Source organism: Pseudorca crassidens, chromosome 2, assembly GCF_039906515.1.
Source record: "Pseudorca crassidens isolate mPseCra1 chromosome 2, mPseCra1.hap1, whole genome shotgun sequence".
NCBI lineage: Eukaryota > Metazoa > Chordata > Mammalia > Artiodactyla > Delphinidae > Pseudorca > Pseudorca crassidens.
Window position 1 is genome coordinate 98,479,387 of NC_090297.1, and position 19,286 is coordinate 98,498,672.

The 19,286-nt window shown below is 36.1% G+C and overlaps 1 protein-coding gene and 1 pseudogene across 2 annotated transcripts in view; one reads left to right on the forward strand and one right to left on the reverse strand.

Moving 5' to 3' along the window:
• The window catches only part of CTTNBP2NL (CTTNBP2 N-terminal like), a 66,574-nt gene that overhangs the window by 13,707 nt on the left and 33,581 nt on the right, over nucleotides 1–19,286 (forward strand). For both annotated transcript variants that reach the window (XM_067727262.1, XM_067727263.1), the window contains exon 2: nucleotides 1,142–1,249. In XM_067727262.1, coding sequence (XP_067583363.1) covers nucleotides 1,151–1,249 — 99 coding nt within the window. In that variant the 5' untranslated portion in view covers nucleotides 1,142–1,150. The remainder of the gene's footprint in view (nucleotides 1–1,141; nucleotides 1,250–19,286) is intronic.
• LOC137219154 (small kinetochore-associated protein pseudogene) lies at nucleotides 5,740–10,391 on the reverse strand (annotated as a pseudogene).

Genomic DNA, 19,286 nt, shown 5'->3' on the forward strand with positions numbered 1-19,286 from the left:
ACAGTGTGTTCTGGAGCAACATCTAACAACACAGTGAAGTATGCATTTTCTACACGCTCTCATTCGCTTAAAGGCAGTAGCTCTGGAAGGAATCAATGCCTCTTTTGTGTGCCTCCTAAAATTTAATGTGCTCATAGGAGTTGGGAGTTGCTGGAGGGTGTGTGAACTAGTCATGTTGTGATTCACTTTAAAAAAAAAAAAACTGTATGAGAGTGGCAATTTAGAAGTAAAGAGTGGGAGAGGGAAAATAGTACTTGCTGTACTTTAGAAGTTATGAAATGTATCTTACCATACACAATGGTCAGAAGATCCTTCCAAGATTGTACGCCTTCTAGCTTCTATCTATGTGTGGTTTGTGAGAAATTAATCTTATGGAAAGGACTGAGTTTGTGCCATGTAATTTGCCATTTAACATATTTTAAAAGATGCAAGATTTCATAGAAATGTGAACTTGTTAAGTCAAATAAATTCAGTTTATAGTAGCCTGGCCAATTAAGATGTTTAAACAATATATTTTAAGCAGTCATTTAAAAGTACATTTGTACATGGTTGCATTTAAGTCTTATTTTACTATATGAAATATAAATATTGTGATAGATGTTCTCTGTGAAAGTAGACAATTTAAAAGAAAAATTTCTCCCATACTCCCACCAAACATTATCTTTGCTCAAATTCATTTCAGCCAGTTTCAAAGGGATCCCACAATGTTTTATATACAGTTTTGGAATTTAGTTATCTAAAACTGGGATATCTTTTCGTGGTCAAACAATTTTTCATTGAAATAGTATTCATTGTAACAAAATTTTACCTGAACTTCTAGTGAACAAAATTAGTGATTAATTCTTTCTGAGACCTTCTAGGATGTTTGTATATATGCCTGGAGGAAAAATGATGAAAATTTGATCTTTGTGAATGGTGATGAAATCAATAATTAAAATGAATTTTATTTTCTGTTACTGCTCAGTTTATGATTAACTCAGAAAGTTCTTATTTTTCCATTTAATTATAACCATTTCCTTTCTTAAAGTATTTTCTACTCTAATTGTTGCTCTTTTCTCATCTGTCTCACTTTATTTTTTCTTTAATAGTATCAAATTAACTCCGTCTTCTGAAGATTGTCTGATTATTGTCCTTGTTTTAGGCTTTCAGGATGAATCTGGAAAAACTCAGCAAGCCAGAACTCCTAACACTATTCAGTATTCTTGAAGGAGAGCTTGAAGCAAGGGACCTTGTTATAGAAGCTTTAAAGGTATGTTTAAAAAAAAAAGAGAGAGAGAGAGTGGTCATCATATATTTGAAAGCCATATCATTGGTTAACTAGGATATTTCTATAGCTCCAGTTGAAGTTGAGAGGCCTGGGTATATATATCAATACTTGCTATAGCAGCCACCTGTATGGTATGATTTGGGGACACTGATGAAGCCTTTCTGCCTCCACATAGTTCCTTTAGTCTCTCTACCTGATGTCTAGACTTTGAACTTCATTCTTTAGCTTAGTAGCGTTAGCTGTTTCTGAATGCCAACCCCTTGAGAACTTGATGAGACCTGTTTCCTAAAAAATCTATATACACACATATACCATAATTCAGGATATAATATCTGATAGATCAAGGACCCCATTAAGACAGTGAATAGATTCCCTAGATCCCAGATTATAAATCCTTGCTTTTTTTTCAGTATTTGATATCTGTTAAAATACACGGGGCTGGGGGGTGGTAGATGACAACTCTACTTTCCACTCAATTTTGCTGTGAACCCAAAACTACTCTAAAAAAGTCTACATAAAAAAAAAAAAAGATCAAGAGGGCATAACTCCTTTAAAGGGTCTTGAATCTTTTACACCTTGGTAAGGACGTTTCCCAATCTGTCTTGAAATCAGATTTGGAGAGGGGAAGAAAAGAGCTTAAGGCTATCTGTGTGAGTAGTAGGAAGATGATACCCCCATAGGTGAGGAGAAATGGCCAAAGAAGATGAGACTTGGGCATGCTGAAGAAAGCATAGTCTCTGCCGAAAACTATTGCTTTTTTGTTTTCCCTTAGAGCTTTGTAATGTGTGATACGGAGTATTTCTCCGGAGTGCATGAGGCAGTTCCCTTCTGGTATGGGGGTAGAGTCTGACTTATTTTCCTTTTCCCACTTACTTCAGTCTTGTTTTGCATGGTGTCCCTGGGGATCATCTGTTTATGGCTTTGACACATGTCTAGTCACATGATAAAGTTCATTGCCCGAGTCTTTGCCTGTCGTGCCACTAAGCATGACTGTGTGACCTTGGTAAAGTCATTCAGTCTGTCTGAAACAAAGCTTCCTTGTCTGTATTAAAAAGAAATGATTAATAACTAGTATTTCTGTGTAACATCATAATTTGTATGGCATTACAAATACTCCAACAGTGTAGGATTCATTTCTTCTTCTCCCTTTATTTATATTTTCTCAGTACATATCATGTACCCCATATCCAAGGAACAGTCAGTAGTAGCTAATCATTTGAATTGATGTCTCTAGTGTGCCCTCAACAGTGCCTGACTTTTCAATGACTCCCCTGCCAACATATATTACATAAAAATGTTCCCTCTGCTTGGTGACTCATTTCTGCCACATCCACCGGTCTTCCCCTTTTGTCACTATTGGGGATTTCTCATCCTTTCCCTGTACGTCCCTGAAAACTATTCTATTTCTCATAACCCCATCCCACTATTACCAGTAGTCCTAACCTGATTAAACCCAGGACACCCTCCCATTTATTTTCACATGTTTATCTGATCGATCAAGAGAAAAGAAAAAGAAGGATTGAGGAAAGTTTGAGTTCATTCCTAATCCTCACTCCTAATGCCTGTTGTTTTTCCTACTTCCTTCCCTTCTTCTCATCTGAGACCTCTGGCTCTCCTCTCCACAGGAATTATCAGCCTAGACCTGGAAGAGTTCCACTGCCCAGGCTGAACTAGAAAGTGCATTGTTCGTGTCCTTTTAGAGCTCAGAAAGCATTTTCCAGGAGCAGCATTATTATAAATAGCAATCCGATTTTAGAAAACTACAATAGCTTGGCAGCGTGTGTTAAATAAATAGACTCACCTGAGGATCTGTCCCTGTTTACACTGGGACTCCAGGAAGAAGTTTCCTGTAAATATCGCAGTTGACTTATACAAAAACTTCTGGGCCTCAACCCTCTCATAATTGGGGTAGGGGTTGGGGAATGGCTGCCTGTAACAGAAAAATTAGAGGATGACCTTATTTTTCTCTTTGCTTTTTAGCTTTAGAAATGATACAAACCTGTGGAGCTTTATGTTTGTTTTATTGAGCATATAGATGCTCAATAAATAGTTGTTGAACAGATGAAATATATGCCATTGTTTTAAAAGATTGCCATAATATTTCAAAATGAATGTTGTGAATTATTAAATTTTACAGCCTGCCTTATGTGTGCTTAAACAGACTGCCTTCTGGTTTTAATGTTAACAGATGCTAAGGTGCTTGTTGCATATGTTTTCCTAAAAAAAATTTTTTTCTGCGTGAATCCAATTTTAGTTACTTTAGGCAGCTTCTGACAAGTTGAAAGAGCAGCTTGAGAAGCAAGAGCTATAATTAAGAGAGCATTTTGATATAAGATACCATTCACAATCAGGCACAAGTGTTGTATTTAGTCTGTGCATACAGCCTATAAGTGGCAAAGTTCTCTTCTGAGGCTTAAACTATAGGCAGTTTAGGTGAAATGAATAGCTTCACCAGAAGTAATACATCTTTAAATAGTCTATTGTTAGATAAAATAAGTAGCAGCTGGGGGTCAAAATTGTTTCAGTCCTTTGAGAAAAGCAACTGCCGTACCAGATTCTTAAAGTTAAAATGAAATCTTGTTTTATTTGTGGAGTAGGTTTTTGTTTTGGCTTGGGTTTTTTTGTTTGTTTTTGGTTCTGTAGTATGTCAAGATTTCACTGCATTTTTTCTATATAGCTCTTGCTTAACAGCAAACACTTGCTCTTCTTGGACTAATATGACAGCTCACTAATTTTCTTCCTTTTAGTATTCTTTCTTGATTCATGCTTAGTTGATTGAAAAGGTTTTGGTCTTTGTCCTAAATAGCTTTGATTGGTTTTTCCTTTATGTTTAAGTAAAAAAAGCTTATCTTTTTTCTCCTTACCTTTAAAAGAGATTTTTCTTGGACATAAAATCTATTCTTTAATCTTGCATCTCTGAACAAAACCATATGGTTCACTGTTGCTGTTAAATAAATAGTAGGTCACATTGGCAAGGGTTAGATTTATATAAGGATGTATTATAAAAGTTCCTGTAATTTGTAAGTAAATCCTACCTATAAAGTTATAATTGTAAAAGAGCTTCATTCATTTTCCAAAATGTCTGCAAAGTTTCAGATTGCAACTACACCCTTGTAGAGCCCCCATAATTCTTTTTCTCCCCAAAATTTTACAGAAGAGTGAGCCTCCTCACTCTTCTGTTGCAGCCTAGACATGTTTGGCATAGAACCAGAGAAGTCAATAGAAAATAATGTAATATTCAGCCTCTTCTGTATTTGAAGTCTAATTGTTACAGAGGCCATTTATACAGTATTTGGTCCTAATTGAACTTGATATAAAGTGATTTTCTATTTTAGGAGGGATTACATCAGAGAAAAGCCTTCTTCATGAAAGTCTCTCCCTTTGACCTGACCACTTTATGTTCATGAATGAGAACACAATGGGAATCCCTTCCACAGTGAAAACAGATTACATTGCTCATGAACTGTCCAGGGGAGTTTGGGGTGGAACCACACAGTTCAGCAAGAGAGGCCCGGTTCATTAGTTCTAAGAAAATCTAGGAAAAGCTTCCCAGCAGGGTCTGACTACTCTAGAAGAAGATGAGGGAACCTTAATTTTTAAAATTTGGAAAATAGAATTGACTGCCAATAAAAAGTCAGATTAAATAGTTTGAGTCTTCCACATTGGGTATATTATATCTGCATGTGTCAGATGTGATGCAGACTACACTTAGCTATGACTAAGTAGAATCTACCCTGTATTAGTATCATTTTATTTTAAAGCATTCTTTAAATTGCTTCTGCAATAATAAATGGTAAAGTATAACTTTCACATAGAATTAGCTTAAAGAGTCTTGAATTCCTTTCCACTGATACCTCAGTCATAAAACAGGTATAACTCTTTTAACGTCTAGGATATAACTTTGTTGGTTTTGGCCAAAGGCCATTGGCGAATTCCCCAGGCAAGAAAATTTACAGACAAAAATGTTGTAGACAGGACAAAGTTAGAAATATATTTAGAGTATGAGACTGTAATATTTAACTACTGTGAGTTTTTTAAACAGCCAGAATTAAAAATAAAAAATCTAAATGTTACATATGTGTCTGTGTTAACAATAAATGATTTACGTTTGCCAAAAATATTCTTAAAATAATAATGATTTTGAGGATCTTGTGGCAGTGCCAAAAATATAGAACAAACAAAAGCTATGGAAGGTGCTGTGGCTCAAGAAAAATACAAATACAAGTTCACTGTAGGTTGAATCTGACATCTGCTTTTGGTCATGGCCTTGTGCTTATTATGGAAGCAGATTATTACAAAGGCTGGTCTGAGATGAGGAAAGTAAAATTGAATTTAGCAAAAAACATGCATTGTCCTATACTAGTAAGCTTGTCAGGTGTGTTTGCATTAAAAAAAAAAAAACAGATCCATAAATATACTTAAATGTACTCAAAGTTGAAGCATTCTTTGTCACCCATAAGCCTGGACCTAACAATTCTTTGACCAAAAAAAAGGATCCCATTTTGATAGATGTTTTTAGGAAGAGCTTTTAGGATTGGAGTAGGTAGTTTAAATCTTTAATAAACATCACATGAACATAAGCTTACAACTGAAAGAAGTCCAGTTTCTGCATGGATAAGAACTGGGATATTAAGAAGCAAGTAGAACTTTATTTAGGGAATTAAATTATGGAGTTTTTAGATTTACATTCATAGCCTTTACTATGAAACATGTTTTAGAAGGGAATTAATCAGTGGCCATTTGGGGCCAAGTTTTTGCGTGTTTTATATAGTTGGAATTGCTGATACTTTTTATTCCTACTCTCTGAGTAATGTGCATACATGAAATCCTAGCTTTTCAAAAAAGAAGCATAAAGATAATTACTAGGCACTCTACAAAACTATCAACTAGAGCATTCAGTTAAGTGTAGCTGTTAAGAGCATGAGCTTTCATATCAGACATACCTAGGTTTGAGCTCTGCCATTTAATTGCTGTGTGATCATAGACCAGTTACTTACCCTGTTAAGCCATATGGTAGAATGGTACGGTTATCACAAGAATTAAATGAGATAGCACATGCTAATCGACATACTCAGTGCTCATTTACTGTTAGTTATTATTATTAGAACATAAGTTTTAAAGTTCATCCATTTAGGAGCAAAGGTATATTCCATAAAGCAAGATGTACTGATAATATGCTGTCCTTCATAAGAAAGATGAGCATTTTAAATTAAATCTTTGTTATCAGAAGGGCTTGCGCTGTAGCTTGTTTTTCTTATGGGAATTGATGGTTTTGAGTTGATCCATCCCCACTCTCACAACCAAAAGCATGTATTTTGAGACAGCTGGCAAGGGTTATGGGTGTACTGTGGGGCATGGAACAGATGTCATACTGCATTCCCTTCTCTTTCTCTTTATAATGAAAACAGGAAGTACAGACACTGGAAACTTTTCAAATTGATTTTTTTTCCATTGATTTCTTTGCTTCTCTGTTGCTCGATTTGACATATTTGTTATATTTTGGTTTTTTTATTTCACTTTATTGAGGTAAAATTGACATACAATAAGCTGCATATATCTAATGTATACAAATGGATGTTTTGATATACGTATCCCACATGAAACCATTACTACAATCAAGATAGTACACATGGGGCTTCCCTAGTGGCGCAGTGGTTGAGAGTCCGCCTGCCGTTGCAGAGGACACGGGTTCGTGCCCCGGTCCGGGAAGATCCCACATGCCGTGGAGCGGCTGGGCCCATGAGCCACGGCCGCTGAGCCTGCGTGTCCGGAGCCTGTGCTCCGCAGTGGGAGAGGCCACAACAGTGAGAGGCCCGCGTACTCCAAAAAAAAACAAAAAAAAAGATAGTACACATATCCATCACCCCTCAAATTTTCCTTGTGCCCCTTTGCAACCCCTTTAGCTAACCTTCCCCACACACACACCCCCGCCCCAAAACCACTAATCCTCTAGAGATTAGTTTACATTTTCTGGAATTTTATATAAGTAGAATCATACAGGATGTAACCTTTTTTGGGGGGGGGCCTGGTTCTTTGACTTAGCATAATTATCTTGAGATCCATGTTGATGTTGTATTGATAGTTCATTCCTTTTATTACCAAGTAGTGTCCATTGTATGTATGTACCATAGTTTGTTTTGTCTGTTCATCTGTTAGTGAACATTTACATTGTTTCCAGTCCTGGACTATTGCAAATAAAACTGCTATGAACATTCATATATAAGGCTTTGTATGGACATGTGCTTTTATTTCTTTTGGATGAATACCTAGAAATGGAATGGAATATGTTTAACTTTTTAGGAAACTGCCAAACTGTTTTCCAAAGTAGTTTACCATTTACATCCCACCAACATGTATAAGAGTTCCATTTGCTCCACATCTTTACCAACACTTGATATGGCCAGTCATTTTAATTTTAGCGTTCTAATAGGTATGTAATATCTCATTGCAGTTTTAGTTTGCATTTCCCTATTGACTAATGATGTTGAGCATCTTTCCATGAGATTATTTGCCATCTGTGTTGTTTTCCTCATAAAATATTTGTTCAGATCTTCTGTCCATTTTTTAAATTGAGCTGTATTCTCATTACTGAGTTTTGAGCATTCCTTTTATATCTGGATTCAGGTACTTTAATACGCCTTGCAAATATTTTCTCCCGGTCTGTGGCTTGTCATTTCATACTCTTAATTGTATCTTTTTAAGAGCATAAGTTTTTCATTTTGATGAAGTCCAATTTGTCAATGTTTCTTTTATGGATCTTGCTTTTAGTATCACATAACTAAGATTTAGTGTCATATAAGAAATCTTTGCCTAAACCAAGGTCAGAAAGGTTTTCTCCTATATTTCTATAATTTTATAGTTTTAAGTTTTACACTTGGGTCTGTGATACAACTTCAGTTAATTTTGTTATATGGTACAATATATGGATCAAATAAAAATTTTTTTGCATATGGATATTCAGTTGTTCTAGCCCCATTTGTTAAAAAGACTGTCCTTCCTCTGTAGATGGCCTTGGCACATTTGTCACAATCCATTTCCTGAATATTTTGGGGTTTATTTCTGGGCACCCTGTTCTGTTTCATTGCTCTATTTGTCTACCTTGATGCCCATACTACATTGTCTTGATTACTGTGGCCTTTTATGAAAGTCTTAAAATTAGGTAGTGTTAATCCTCCAACTTGTGTTCTTTTTGAAAGTTGTTTTGGTTATTCATGGTTCTTGGCATTTCCATATAAATTTTAGAATCAGCTTATCAGTTTTTCCAAAAATCCTGTTCAAATTTTAATTGGAATTGCATTGATTCTATAGAGCAGTTTGGAGAAAATTCCCATCTTAACAGTATTGTATTTGCTGATTCATGAACATGGTTACTTCTCTCCATTTACTTAGATCTCTCAGCAGTGCTTTATAGTTCTGATTGTATAGGTCTTTAACATCTTTTGTCAGATTTATCACTATTTCATATTTTTATGATTATTATAAATGGCATTGTTTTAAATGTAAATTTCTGATTGTTTATTGCTGTTATACAGACATGAAATTGAATTTGTATATTGATCCTTTATCCTGCAACCTTCCTAATCTCACTTATTAGTTCTAATAGCTTTTTTATAAACTTCATTGAATTTTCTACAATCATGTTTGCAAATAAAGACAATTTTACTTATTTCTTTCCCATCTGATTTCCTTTCATTTCTTTTTCTTGCCTTATTGCATTGGCTAGAACCTCTAGTACAATGTCAAGTAGAAGTAACGTGGATATCTTTGTCTTATTCCTGATCTTAGGGAGGAAACAGTCTTTCATCATTAAATATGCTGGCTGTAGGTTTTCATAGATGTTCTTTATCAGTTTGAGGAAATGTCCTTCTATTCCTAGTTTGCTGAGAGTTTTTATCAGGAATGAATATTAGATTTTGTCATGTGCTTTTCTGTATTTATTGAGAACTTAATTTTTTTTTTAAGATTAAGATCTCCAAGGTGTATTGTTTCATAGGTGTTATTACTATCTATACCTTCACCCCATTTATTAAGCCATTTCAGGTAACTTCAAGTTCATAAATTTACAGTGAGGTTATAGAGCCCAACCAGGATGGGACGGAATGTGTTCCAAGTTACGGGGGGACTGCAGGGCTCCCAGTGATATCTCCCGTGGAGCACCTGTGCTCCACTGTTTCTTCCTGCACATCTGAATGTGACCTTTCGGATTCTCTGGCTGTGGCTGATTTAGTCTCCTGATCCTAATCCTGTGCTGCTTTGTTGCATAGAAGTTTGATCCAAGCTTCCAGGCCCCCTCTCTTCTTAGGCCTCAATTATGTACTGTGAGGTTCAGGATAGCTGGCCAATCTGAAGACTGGGAATGCTTGCTTAAAGGAGGAACTGCCATTCCAGCATAAACTGTCCTTAATCCTACAGCAGAAACTGTTTTCATTCTGGGAATGGTGAGTCCTAGAAGATCATGACCAAGAAGCAGATGTCCTAAGGGGCTTCCTCTGAGAGTTTATCCCCAAGAGGGAGCCATGTGGCCACCTGCTTTTTATCACATTTCTAATAGCTGCTCCATTTCCTCAAGCGCTGTTGTAAAATCATTTACTTTACTGTTACATAAGGTCTGTTGTTGCAGGAACTGGGCCCTTTCTTCTTTCATCTTCAGCTTTAGCTTTAAGACCTATCCTGGGTTGAGGCCCTTGCTCTCCAAAATTGCCAAACAGTTGTCCTGAAACTTCCCCAGCAGCTCCACCTTTTAGGTCAGGTCCTTTAGCTCTCCCTGAGTTTCAGTCAACTTTTGGTGCAACTGCTTGTTGATGGCCTCTAAGAGCTGGTTCTTATCCTTGAGCTCTTCCTCTGATTTCAGTTTACTCAATAGTTTGTAGCTCTTCCTGGTGCCAGTGTCTGTAGCTTTAACCTGCCCATTCTCTCGTCTTGGTTTGATGATTTTTGTAACATCGTTAATCTGAACCTCCTGAATGAGGTCTGGAAACATCAACTTCTTTGGACTTAACAGGAAAAAGGTTCTTAGAAGTGGCTCGAGTTTGTGCATTTGTGGGCAGGCCACTGCTGATAGCACAGAGGAGGGCTGCAGGGTGTACACTGTCTTAACCACTCTGGTCATCATAATGAGGTGGCACTGCTGGGGCCTAGGCACCTGCTGCTTCTGCCCTCAGGCCTCATCCGAGAACTTAATTGGTTTGTATGTCCTTGCTGTTTTTCTGAAATATTGTCTGAAAAAGAACTTCATCCCCTTTCTTATTGACCTTCTCTTAGATCAAGTACATTGATGTGGAGTAACTTTTTCAGCTTTGTTCTACAGCTTTTTAGAAACTAGAATTCTCTAACTTTATAATTCTGTGGAGTGGAGTTTAGTAATTAAATTATTTTCCCAGTGGCAAGAGTTAATTGTAACTTAAAAATCATAAACATTTCCAAAAGAGAAACCCGAAAAAAAACCTCTGCTGCTTTAATGAACTGCTCTCCTTTAAAGCAACTTTTATCCTTTGACTTTAATAGTTTTGATAGTTTATTGGCTTCTTATGATAAATAATTTTTCCAGAGAAGGAAAACAACATGTACATTTTTTTCACCTTCTGACAGAATATTATTACCTCTTTCCTAGGAGTAACAAAAGCAGTTTATCTATTTGAAACAAGCTTAACTATTATCTTTTTAAGTTAAATCATTTAAATTGTGTTTTAGTATATCACATCAATAGTCAGGAAATAGACATCAAAATGTACTATTCCTTTATTATTTCCCAGAAAACATTATTTTTCTCAGTGTTAATTTGGACCACAGGAAGAAAATTTATTTTAAAGGAGGCGGTATTTATTACTGACATCCCCTATATCTCAATGCAGCTCCAGAGCCAGTTATTGAAGAATAGGTAGAAATACTGTTATTTCTGTTTTGTGCTTTTGAATAAAAAGAATTCAACATTGGTTTCTTTTATTGAATTTATTAATCTCAGGACACCTATTTATTGAGGAGAGTTGCTGCAGTCTATATGGTTTTATGTGAAAGTATATTTAGAAAAAAACATTTTCTGTAAGTTACTTCAGATTACCCACCAAACATCCCATGATAACATAGTTATATTGATCTAGCTCCAGTAAATTCTTTATAAAAAGTAAACTCTTGGTTAATGGCTATATGAATTGGGTGGTACAGCCACATGGTGGACTATTATGTGGCTATTTAAAAATATGATGCAGGGCTTCCCTGGTGGTACAGTGGTTAAGAATCCGCCTGCCAATGCAGGGGACATGGATTCGAGCCCTAGTCTGGGAAGATCCCACATGCCGCGAGCAGCTAAGCCCGTGCACCACAACTACTGAGCCTGCGCTGAAGAGCCTGCGAGCCACAACTACTGAGCCTGTGTGCTGCAACTGCTGAAGCCTGCATGCCTAGAGCCCGTGCTCCGCAACAAGAGAAGCCACAGCAATGAGAAGCCCATGCACCGCAACAAAGAGTAGCCCCTGCTCGCTGCAACCAGAGAAAAGCCAGCACACAGCAACGAAGACCCAATGCAGCCAAAAATAAATAAATAAATTTATTAAAATGTATGTGTATATATATATATATATATATATATATGAGGAACTTCTAATGACATGTAGTGTTCCTACAATGTAATGCTAAATTTATGAAGCAGATCATAACATTAAATATATCCTTTAGAATCGAATAGAATAAAATACCTAGGAAATAAACCTACCTAAAGAGGCAGAAGACCTGTATTCTGAAAACTATAAGACACTGATAAAAGATATTGAAGACCACACAAACAGTTGGAAGGATATATTATGTTCTTGGATTGGAAGAATCTGCCTTGTTAAGATGACCACACTACCCAAGGCAATCTACAGATTCAATACAATCACTATCAAATTACCAATGGCATTTTTCACAGAACTGAAACAAAATTTTTTTTGATTTTTATGGAAACACAAAAGACCCCAAATAGCCAAAACAATCTTGAGAAAGAAGAACAGGGCTGGAGGAATCACACTCCCTGACTTCAGACTATATTGTAAAGCTACAGCAGTCAAAACGGTGTGGTACTGGCATAAAAACAGACACATAGATCAGTGGAATGGGATAGAAAGCCCAGAAATAAACCCATGCACTTATGGTCAGTTACTCTACAACAAAGGAGGCAAGAATATACAGTGGAGAAAAGACAGTCTCTTCAATAAATGGTCCTGGAAAAACTGGACAGCTACATGTAAAAGAATGAAATTAGAACATCCTCTATCACCGTACACAAAAATGAACTCAGAATGGATTAAAGACCTAAATGTAAGACCGATACTCTAAAACTATTAGAGGAAAACATAGGCAGAACACTCTTTGACATAAATTGCAGCAATATTTTTTTGGATAGGTCTCCTAGAGTAATGGAAACAAAGGAAAAGTAAACAAGTGTGACCTAGTTTAACTTAAAACCTTTTACACAGCAAAGGAAACCATAAACAAAATGAAAAGACAGTCTATGGAATGGGAGAAAATATTTGCAAACAATGCAACCAACAAGGGCTTAATATCCAAAATATACAAACAGCTTATACAGCTCAATATAAAAAAAAAAAAACCCAATCAAAAACTTGGCAGAAGACCTAAATAGACATTTCTCCAAAGAAGACATGCAGATGACCAATAGCCATGTGAAAAGATGCTCAACATCGCTAATTATTAGAGAAATGCAAATCAAAACTACAATGAAGTACCACCCGACACTGGTCAGAATGGCCACCGTGAAGAAGTCTACAAATTATAATTGCTGGAAAAGGTGTGGATAAAAGGGAACCCCCCTACACTGTTGGTAGGAATGTAAATTGGTGCAGCCACTGTGGAGAACCATATAGAGGTTTCTCAACTAAAAATTGAGTTACCATATGATCCAGTAATCCCAGTTCTGGGCATATATCCAGACAAAATTGTAATTCAAAATGATACATGAGGGATTTTCATTGTGGCGCAGTGCAGGGGACATGGGTTCGATCCCTGGTCCGGGAAGATCCCACATGCTGTGGAGCAACTAAGCCCGTGCGCCATGACTACTGAGCCCACGCTACTGAGCCCACGTGCCACAACTACTGAAGCCCATGCACCTAGAGCCCTTGCTCCACAACAAGAGAAGCCACTGCAATGTGAAGCCTACACGCTGCAACGAAAAGTAGCCCCCACTCGCCACAACTAGAGAAAGCCCGTGCAAAGCAACAAAGACCCAACGAAGCCAAAAAAACAAGGTACATGCACCCCTATGTTCACAGCAGCACTATTCCCAATAGCCAAGACATGGAAACAACCCAAATGTCCATCAGCAGATGAATGGATAAAGAAGATGTGAGATATATATATGTGTATATATATATATATCTCCACTAGATGTATACTCAGCCATGAAAAAGAACGAAATAATGCCATTTACAGCAACCTGGATGGACCTAGAGATTGTCATACTAAGTGAAGTAAGTCAGACAGGGAAAGACAGATATATGATATCACTTATATGTGGAATCTAAAAAATGATACAGATGAACTTATTTACAAAACAGAAATTGACTTGCAGACATAGGAAACAAATTTATGGTTAGCAAAGGGGAAAGAAAAAGGGAGGAAAAAATTGAGAATTTGGGATTAACATATACACACTATTATATATAAAATAGAAAAAAACAAGGACCTACTGTATAGCACAGGGAACTATATTTGGTATCTTGTAATAACCTATAATGGAAAAGAATCTGAAAAAGTTTATATATATACTGAATTACTTTGCTGCACCTGAAACATTGTAAATCAACTATACTTCAGTAATCAATCAATTATTGTCAGAACAAGTTTTTTAAAAATAAATATATACTTTAACCTCAATTATAAAGAATAACATATATTTATTATCATATATATATAATTATATAACATTTGTGTGTGTGTATATATGTGTGTGTGTGTGTGTGTGTGTGTGTGTGTATATATATATATATATGACTTAAGCAAATAGATTGACATTTGTAGTTTGAATGTGGTTGTCCCTGGGTGTGGAATCATATTATATTTTAATTTTTTTCATTAAAACTTCTGTATTATATATAAATAATTTAAAATCAGAAACATGTTTTTAAATAGCAGTAATCTTATACAACTACTTCTTGCTCAATATCTGTTTAGTAAAACTCACTCTAAGAAGGTAACTTAACCATATATTATTTACTTCGTTAGGAAAAGATATTAGAGCTATATAGAACCATAGTTGAATTCTTCCTTTTTTGTTGTTCCTGATATTGTTAATATTATTGTTTTCCAACCCAGTCTAAATGACTGAATTGCCTCTGTCTGAAAAACCTAAGTTACCAAGTTATCCAATAAAAAGATCACAGAGTTTAGGGGGACAAAAAAGAAGGCTGCAATAAAGATATCATACCAGAGTCTAAAGAGCTGTCTTTCAAACTTTTTTTTTTTAACTTCTTTATTGGAGTCTTTCAAACATTTTTTTTAACATCTTTATTGGACTATAATTGCTTTACAATGGTATGTTAGTTTCTGCTTTATAACAAAGTGAATCAGCTATACATATACCCCCATATCTCCTCTCTCTTGCCTCTCCCTCCCACCCTCCCTATCCCACCCCTCTAGGTGGTCACAAAGCACTGAGCTGATCTCCCTGTGCTATGCGGCTGCTTCCCAGTAGCTGTCTTACACTTGGTAGTATATATAAGTCCATGGCAATTTTTCACTTTGTCCCAGCTTACCCTTCCCCCTCCCCGTGTCCTCAAGTCCATTGTCTATGTCTGCATCTTTATTCCTGTCCTGCCCCTAGGTTCTTCAGAACCTTTTTTTTTTAATGTTCCATATATATGTTGTAGCATATGGTATTTGTTTTCCTCTTTCTGACTTACTTCACTCTGTATGACAGTCCCTAGGTCCATCCACCTCACTACAAATAACTCAATTTCGTTTCTTTTTATGGCTGAGTAATATTCCATTGTATATATGTGCCACATCTTCTCTATCCATTCATCTTTCAGTGGACACTTAGGTTGCTTCCATGTCCTGGCTATTGTAAATAGAGTTGCAGTGAACATTGTGGTACATGACTCTTTTTGAGTTATGGTTTTCTCAGGGTATATGCCCAGTAGTGGGATGGCTGGGTCATATGGTAGTTCTATGTTTAGTTTTCTAAGGAACCTCCATACTGTTCTCCATAGTGGCTGTATCAGTTTACATTCCCACCAACAGTGCAAGAGGGTTCCCTTTTCTCCACACCCTCTCCAGCATTTATTGTTTGTAGATTTTTGGGTGATGGCCATTCTGACTGGTGTGAGGTGATACCTCATTGTAGTTTTGATTTGCATTTCTTTAATGATTAGTGATGTTGAGCATCCTTTCATGTGTTTGTCGGCAATCTGTATATCTTTGGAGAAATGTCTATTTGGGTCTTCTGCCCATTTTTGGATTGGGTTGTTTGTTTTTTTTCAATATTGATCTGCATGAGCTGCTTGTAAATTTTGGAGATTAATCCTTTGTCAGTTGCTTCATTTGCAAATATTTTCTCCCATTCTGAGGGTTGTCTTTTCATCTTGGCTATGGTTTCCTTTGCCGTGCAAAAGCTTTGAAGTTTCATTAGGTCCCATTTGTTTATTTTTGTTTTTATTTCCATTTCTCTAGGAGATGGGTCAAAAAGGATCTTGCTGTGATTTATGTCATAGAGTGTTCTGCTTATATTTTCCTCTAAGAGTTTTATAGTGTCTGGCCTTGCACTTAGGTCTTTAATTCATTTTGAGCTTATTTTTGTGTGTGGTATTAGGGAGTGTTCTAATTTCATTCTTTTACATGTAGCTGTCCAGTTTTCCCAGCACCACTTATTGAAGAGGCTGTCTTTTCTCCATTATATATTCTTGCCTCCTTTATCAAATATAAGGTGACCATATGTGTGTGGGTTTATCTCTGGGCTTTCTATCCTGTTCCATTGATCTATATTTCTGTTTTTGTGCCAGTACCATACTGTCTTGATTACTGTAGCTTTGTAATATAGTCTGAAGTCAGGGAGTCAGATTCCTCCAGCTCCGTTTTTCTTTCTGAAGATTGCTGTGGCTATTTGGGGCCTTTTGTGTTTCCATACAAATTGTGAAATTTTTTGTTCTAGTTCTATGAAAAATGCCTAGGGGTTGCATTGAATCTGTAGATTGCTTTGGGTAGTATAGTCATTTTCACAGTGTTGATTCTTCCAATCCAAGAACATGGTACATGTCTCCATCTGTTTGTATCATCTTTAATTTCTTTCATCTGTGTCTTATAGTTTCTGCACACAGGTTTTTTGTCTCCTTAGGTAGGTTTATTCCTACGTATTTTATTCTTTTTGTTGCAGTGGTAAATGGGAGTGTTTCCTTAATTTCTCTTTCAAATTTTTCATCATTAGTGTATAGGAATGCAAGAGATTTCTGTGCATTAATTTTGTATCGATTAGCTCTAGTACTCTTCTGTTACCATCTTTAGGATTCTCTTTGTATAGTATCATGTGATCTGCAAACAGTGACAGCTTTACTTCTGTTTCGATTTGGATCGCTTTTATTTCTTTTTCTTTGATAGCTGTGGCTAAAACTTCCAAAACTACGTTGAATAACAGTGGTGAGAGTTTACACCCTTGTCTTATTCCTGAATTTAGAGGAAATGTTTTCAGTTTTCCACCATTGCGAACAATGCTGGCTGTGGGTTTGTCATATATGGTCTTCATTATGTTGAGGTAACTTCCCTCTATGCCTATTTACTGGAGGGTTTTTATCATAAATGGGTGTTGAATTTTCTCAAAAGGTTTTTCTTCGTCTATTGAGATGATCATATGGTTTTTCTCCTACAGTTTGTTAATATGCTTTATCACATTGATTGATTAGCGTATATTAAAGAATCCTTGCATTCCTGGGGTAAACCGCACTTGATCATGGTGTATGATTGTTTTAATGTGCTACTGGATTCTGTTTGCTAGTATTTTGTTGAGGATTTTTGCATCTGTGTTCATCAGTGATATTGACCTGTAGTTTTCTTTCTTTGTGACATATTTGTCTGGTTTTGGTATCGGGGTGATGGTGGCCTCGTAGAATGAGATTGGGAGTGTTCCTCCCTCTGCTATATTTTGGAAGAGTTTGAAAAGGATGGGTGTTAGCTCTTCTCTAAATCTTTGATAGAATTCACCTGTGACGCCATCTGGTCCTGGGCTTTTGTTTGTTGGAAGATTTTTAATCACAGTCTCAATTTCAGTGCTTGTTATTGGTCTGTTTATATTTTCTATTTTTTTCCTGGTTCAGTCTTGGAAGGTTGTGCTTTTCTTAGAATTTGTCCATTTCTTCCAGGTTGTCCATTTTATTGGCATATAGCTGCTTATAGTAATCTCCCATGATTTTTGTATTTCTGCAGTGTCAGTTTTTACTTCTTTTTCATTTCTACTTCTGTTGATTTGAGTCTTCTCCCTTTTTTCCTTGATGAGTCTGGCTAATGGTTTATCAATGTTGTTTATCTTCTCAAAGAACCAGCTTTTAGTTTAATTGATCTTTCTATCGTTTCCTTCATTTCTTTTTCATTTATTTCTGATCTGATCTTTATGATTTCTTTCCTTCTGCTAATTTTGGGGTTTTTTTGTTCTTCTTTCTCTAATTGCTTTAGGTGTAAGCTTAGGTTGTTGATTTGAGGTGTTTCTTGTTTCTTGAGGTAGGATTGTATTGCTATAAACTTCTGTCTTAGAACTGCTTTTGCTGTATCCCATAGGTTTTGGGTAGTCGTGTTTTCATTGTCATTTGTTTCTAGGTATTTTTTGATTTCCTCTTTGATTTCTTCAGTGATCTCTTGGTTATTAAGTAGTGTATTGTTTAGCATCCATGTGTTTGTATTTTTTACAGTTTTTTTCCTGTAATTGATATCTAGTCTCATAGCGTTGTGGTCAGAAAAATACTTGATATGATTTCAATTTTCTTAAATTTACCAACGCATGATTTGTGACCCAAGATATGATCTATCCTGTAGAATGTTCCATGATCACTTGAGAACAAAGTGTATTCTGTTGGTTTTGGATGGAATGTCCTATAAATATCAATTAAGTCCATCTTGTTTAATGTATCATTTAAAGCTTGTGTTTCCTTATTTATTTTCATTTTGGATGATCTGTCCATTGGTGAAAGTGGGGTGTTAAAGTCCCCTCCTATGATTGTGTTACTGTCAATTTCCCCTTTTATGACTGTTAGTATTTGCCTTATGTATTCAGGTGCTCCTATGTTGGGTGCATAAATATTTACAATTGTTATATCTTCTCCTTGGATTGATCCCTTGATCATTATGTAGTGTCCTTCTTTGTCTCTTGTAATAGTCTTTATTTTAAAGTCTATTTTGTCTGATATGAGAATTGCTATTCCAGCTTTGTTTTGATTTCCATTTGCATGGAATATCTTTTTCCATCCCCTCACTTTCAGTCTGTATGTGCCCCTAGGTCTGAAATAGGTCTCTTGTAGGCAGTATATATATGGGTCTTGTTTTTGTATCCATTCAGCCAGTCTGTGTCTTTTGGTGGGAGCATTTAATCCATTTACATTTAAGGTAATTATCGATATGTATGTTCCTATTCCCATTTTCTTAATTGTTTTGGGTTGTTATTGTAGGTCTTTTCCTTCTCTTCTGTTTCCTGCTTAGAGAAGTTCCTTTAGCATTTGTTGTAAAGCTGGTTTGGTGGTGCTGAATTCTCTTAGCTTTTGCTTGTCTGTAAAGGTTTTAATTTCTCTGTCAAATCTAAATGAGATCCTTGTGGGTAGAGTAGTCTTGGTTATAGGTTTTTCCCTTTCATCCCTTTAAATATGTCCTGCCACTCCCTTCTGGCTTTCAGAGTTTCTGCTGAAAGATCAGCTGTTAATCTTATGGGGATTCCCTTGTATGTTATTTGTTGCTTTTCCCTTGCTGCTTTTAATATTTTTTCTTTGTATGTAATTTTTGGTAGTTTGATTGATATGTGTTTTGGCATGTTTCTGCTTGGATTTATCCTGTA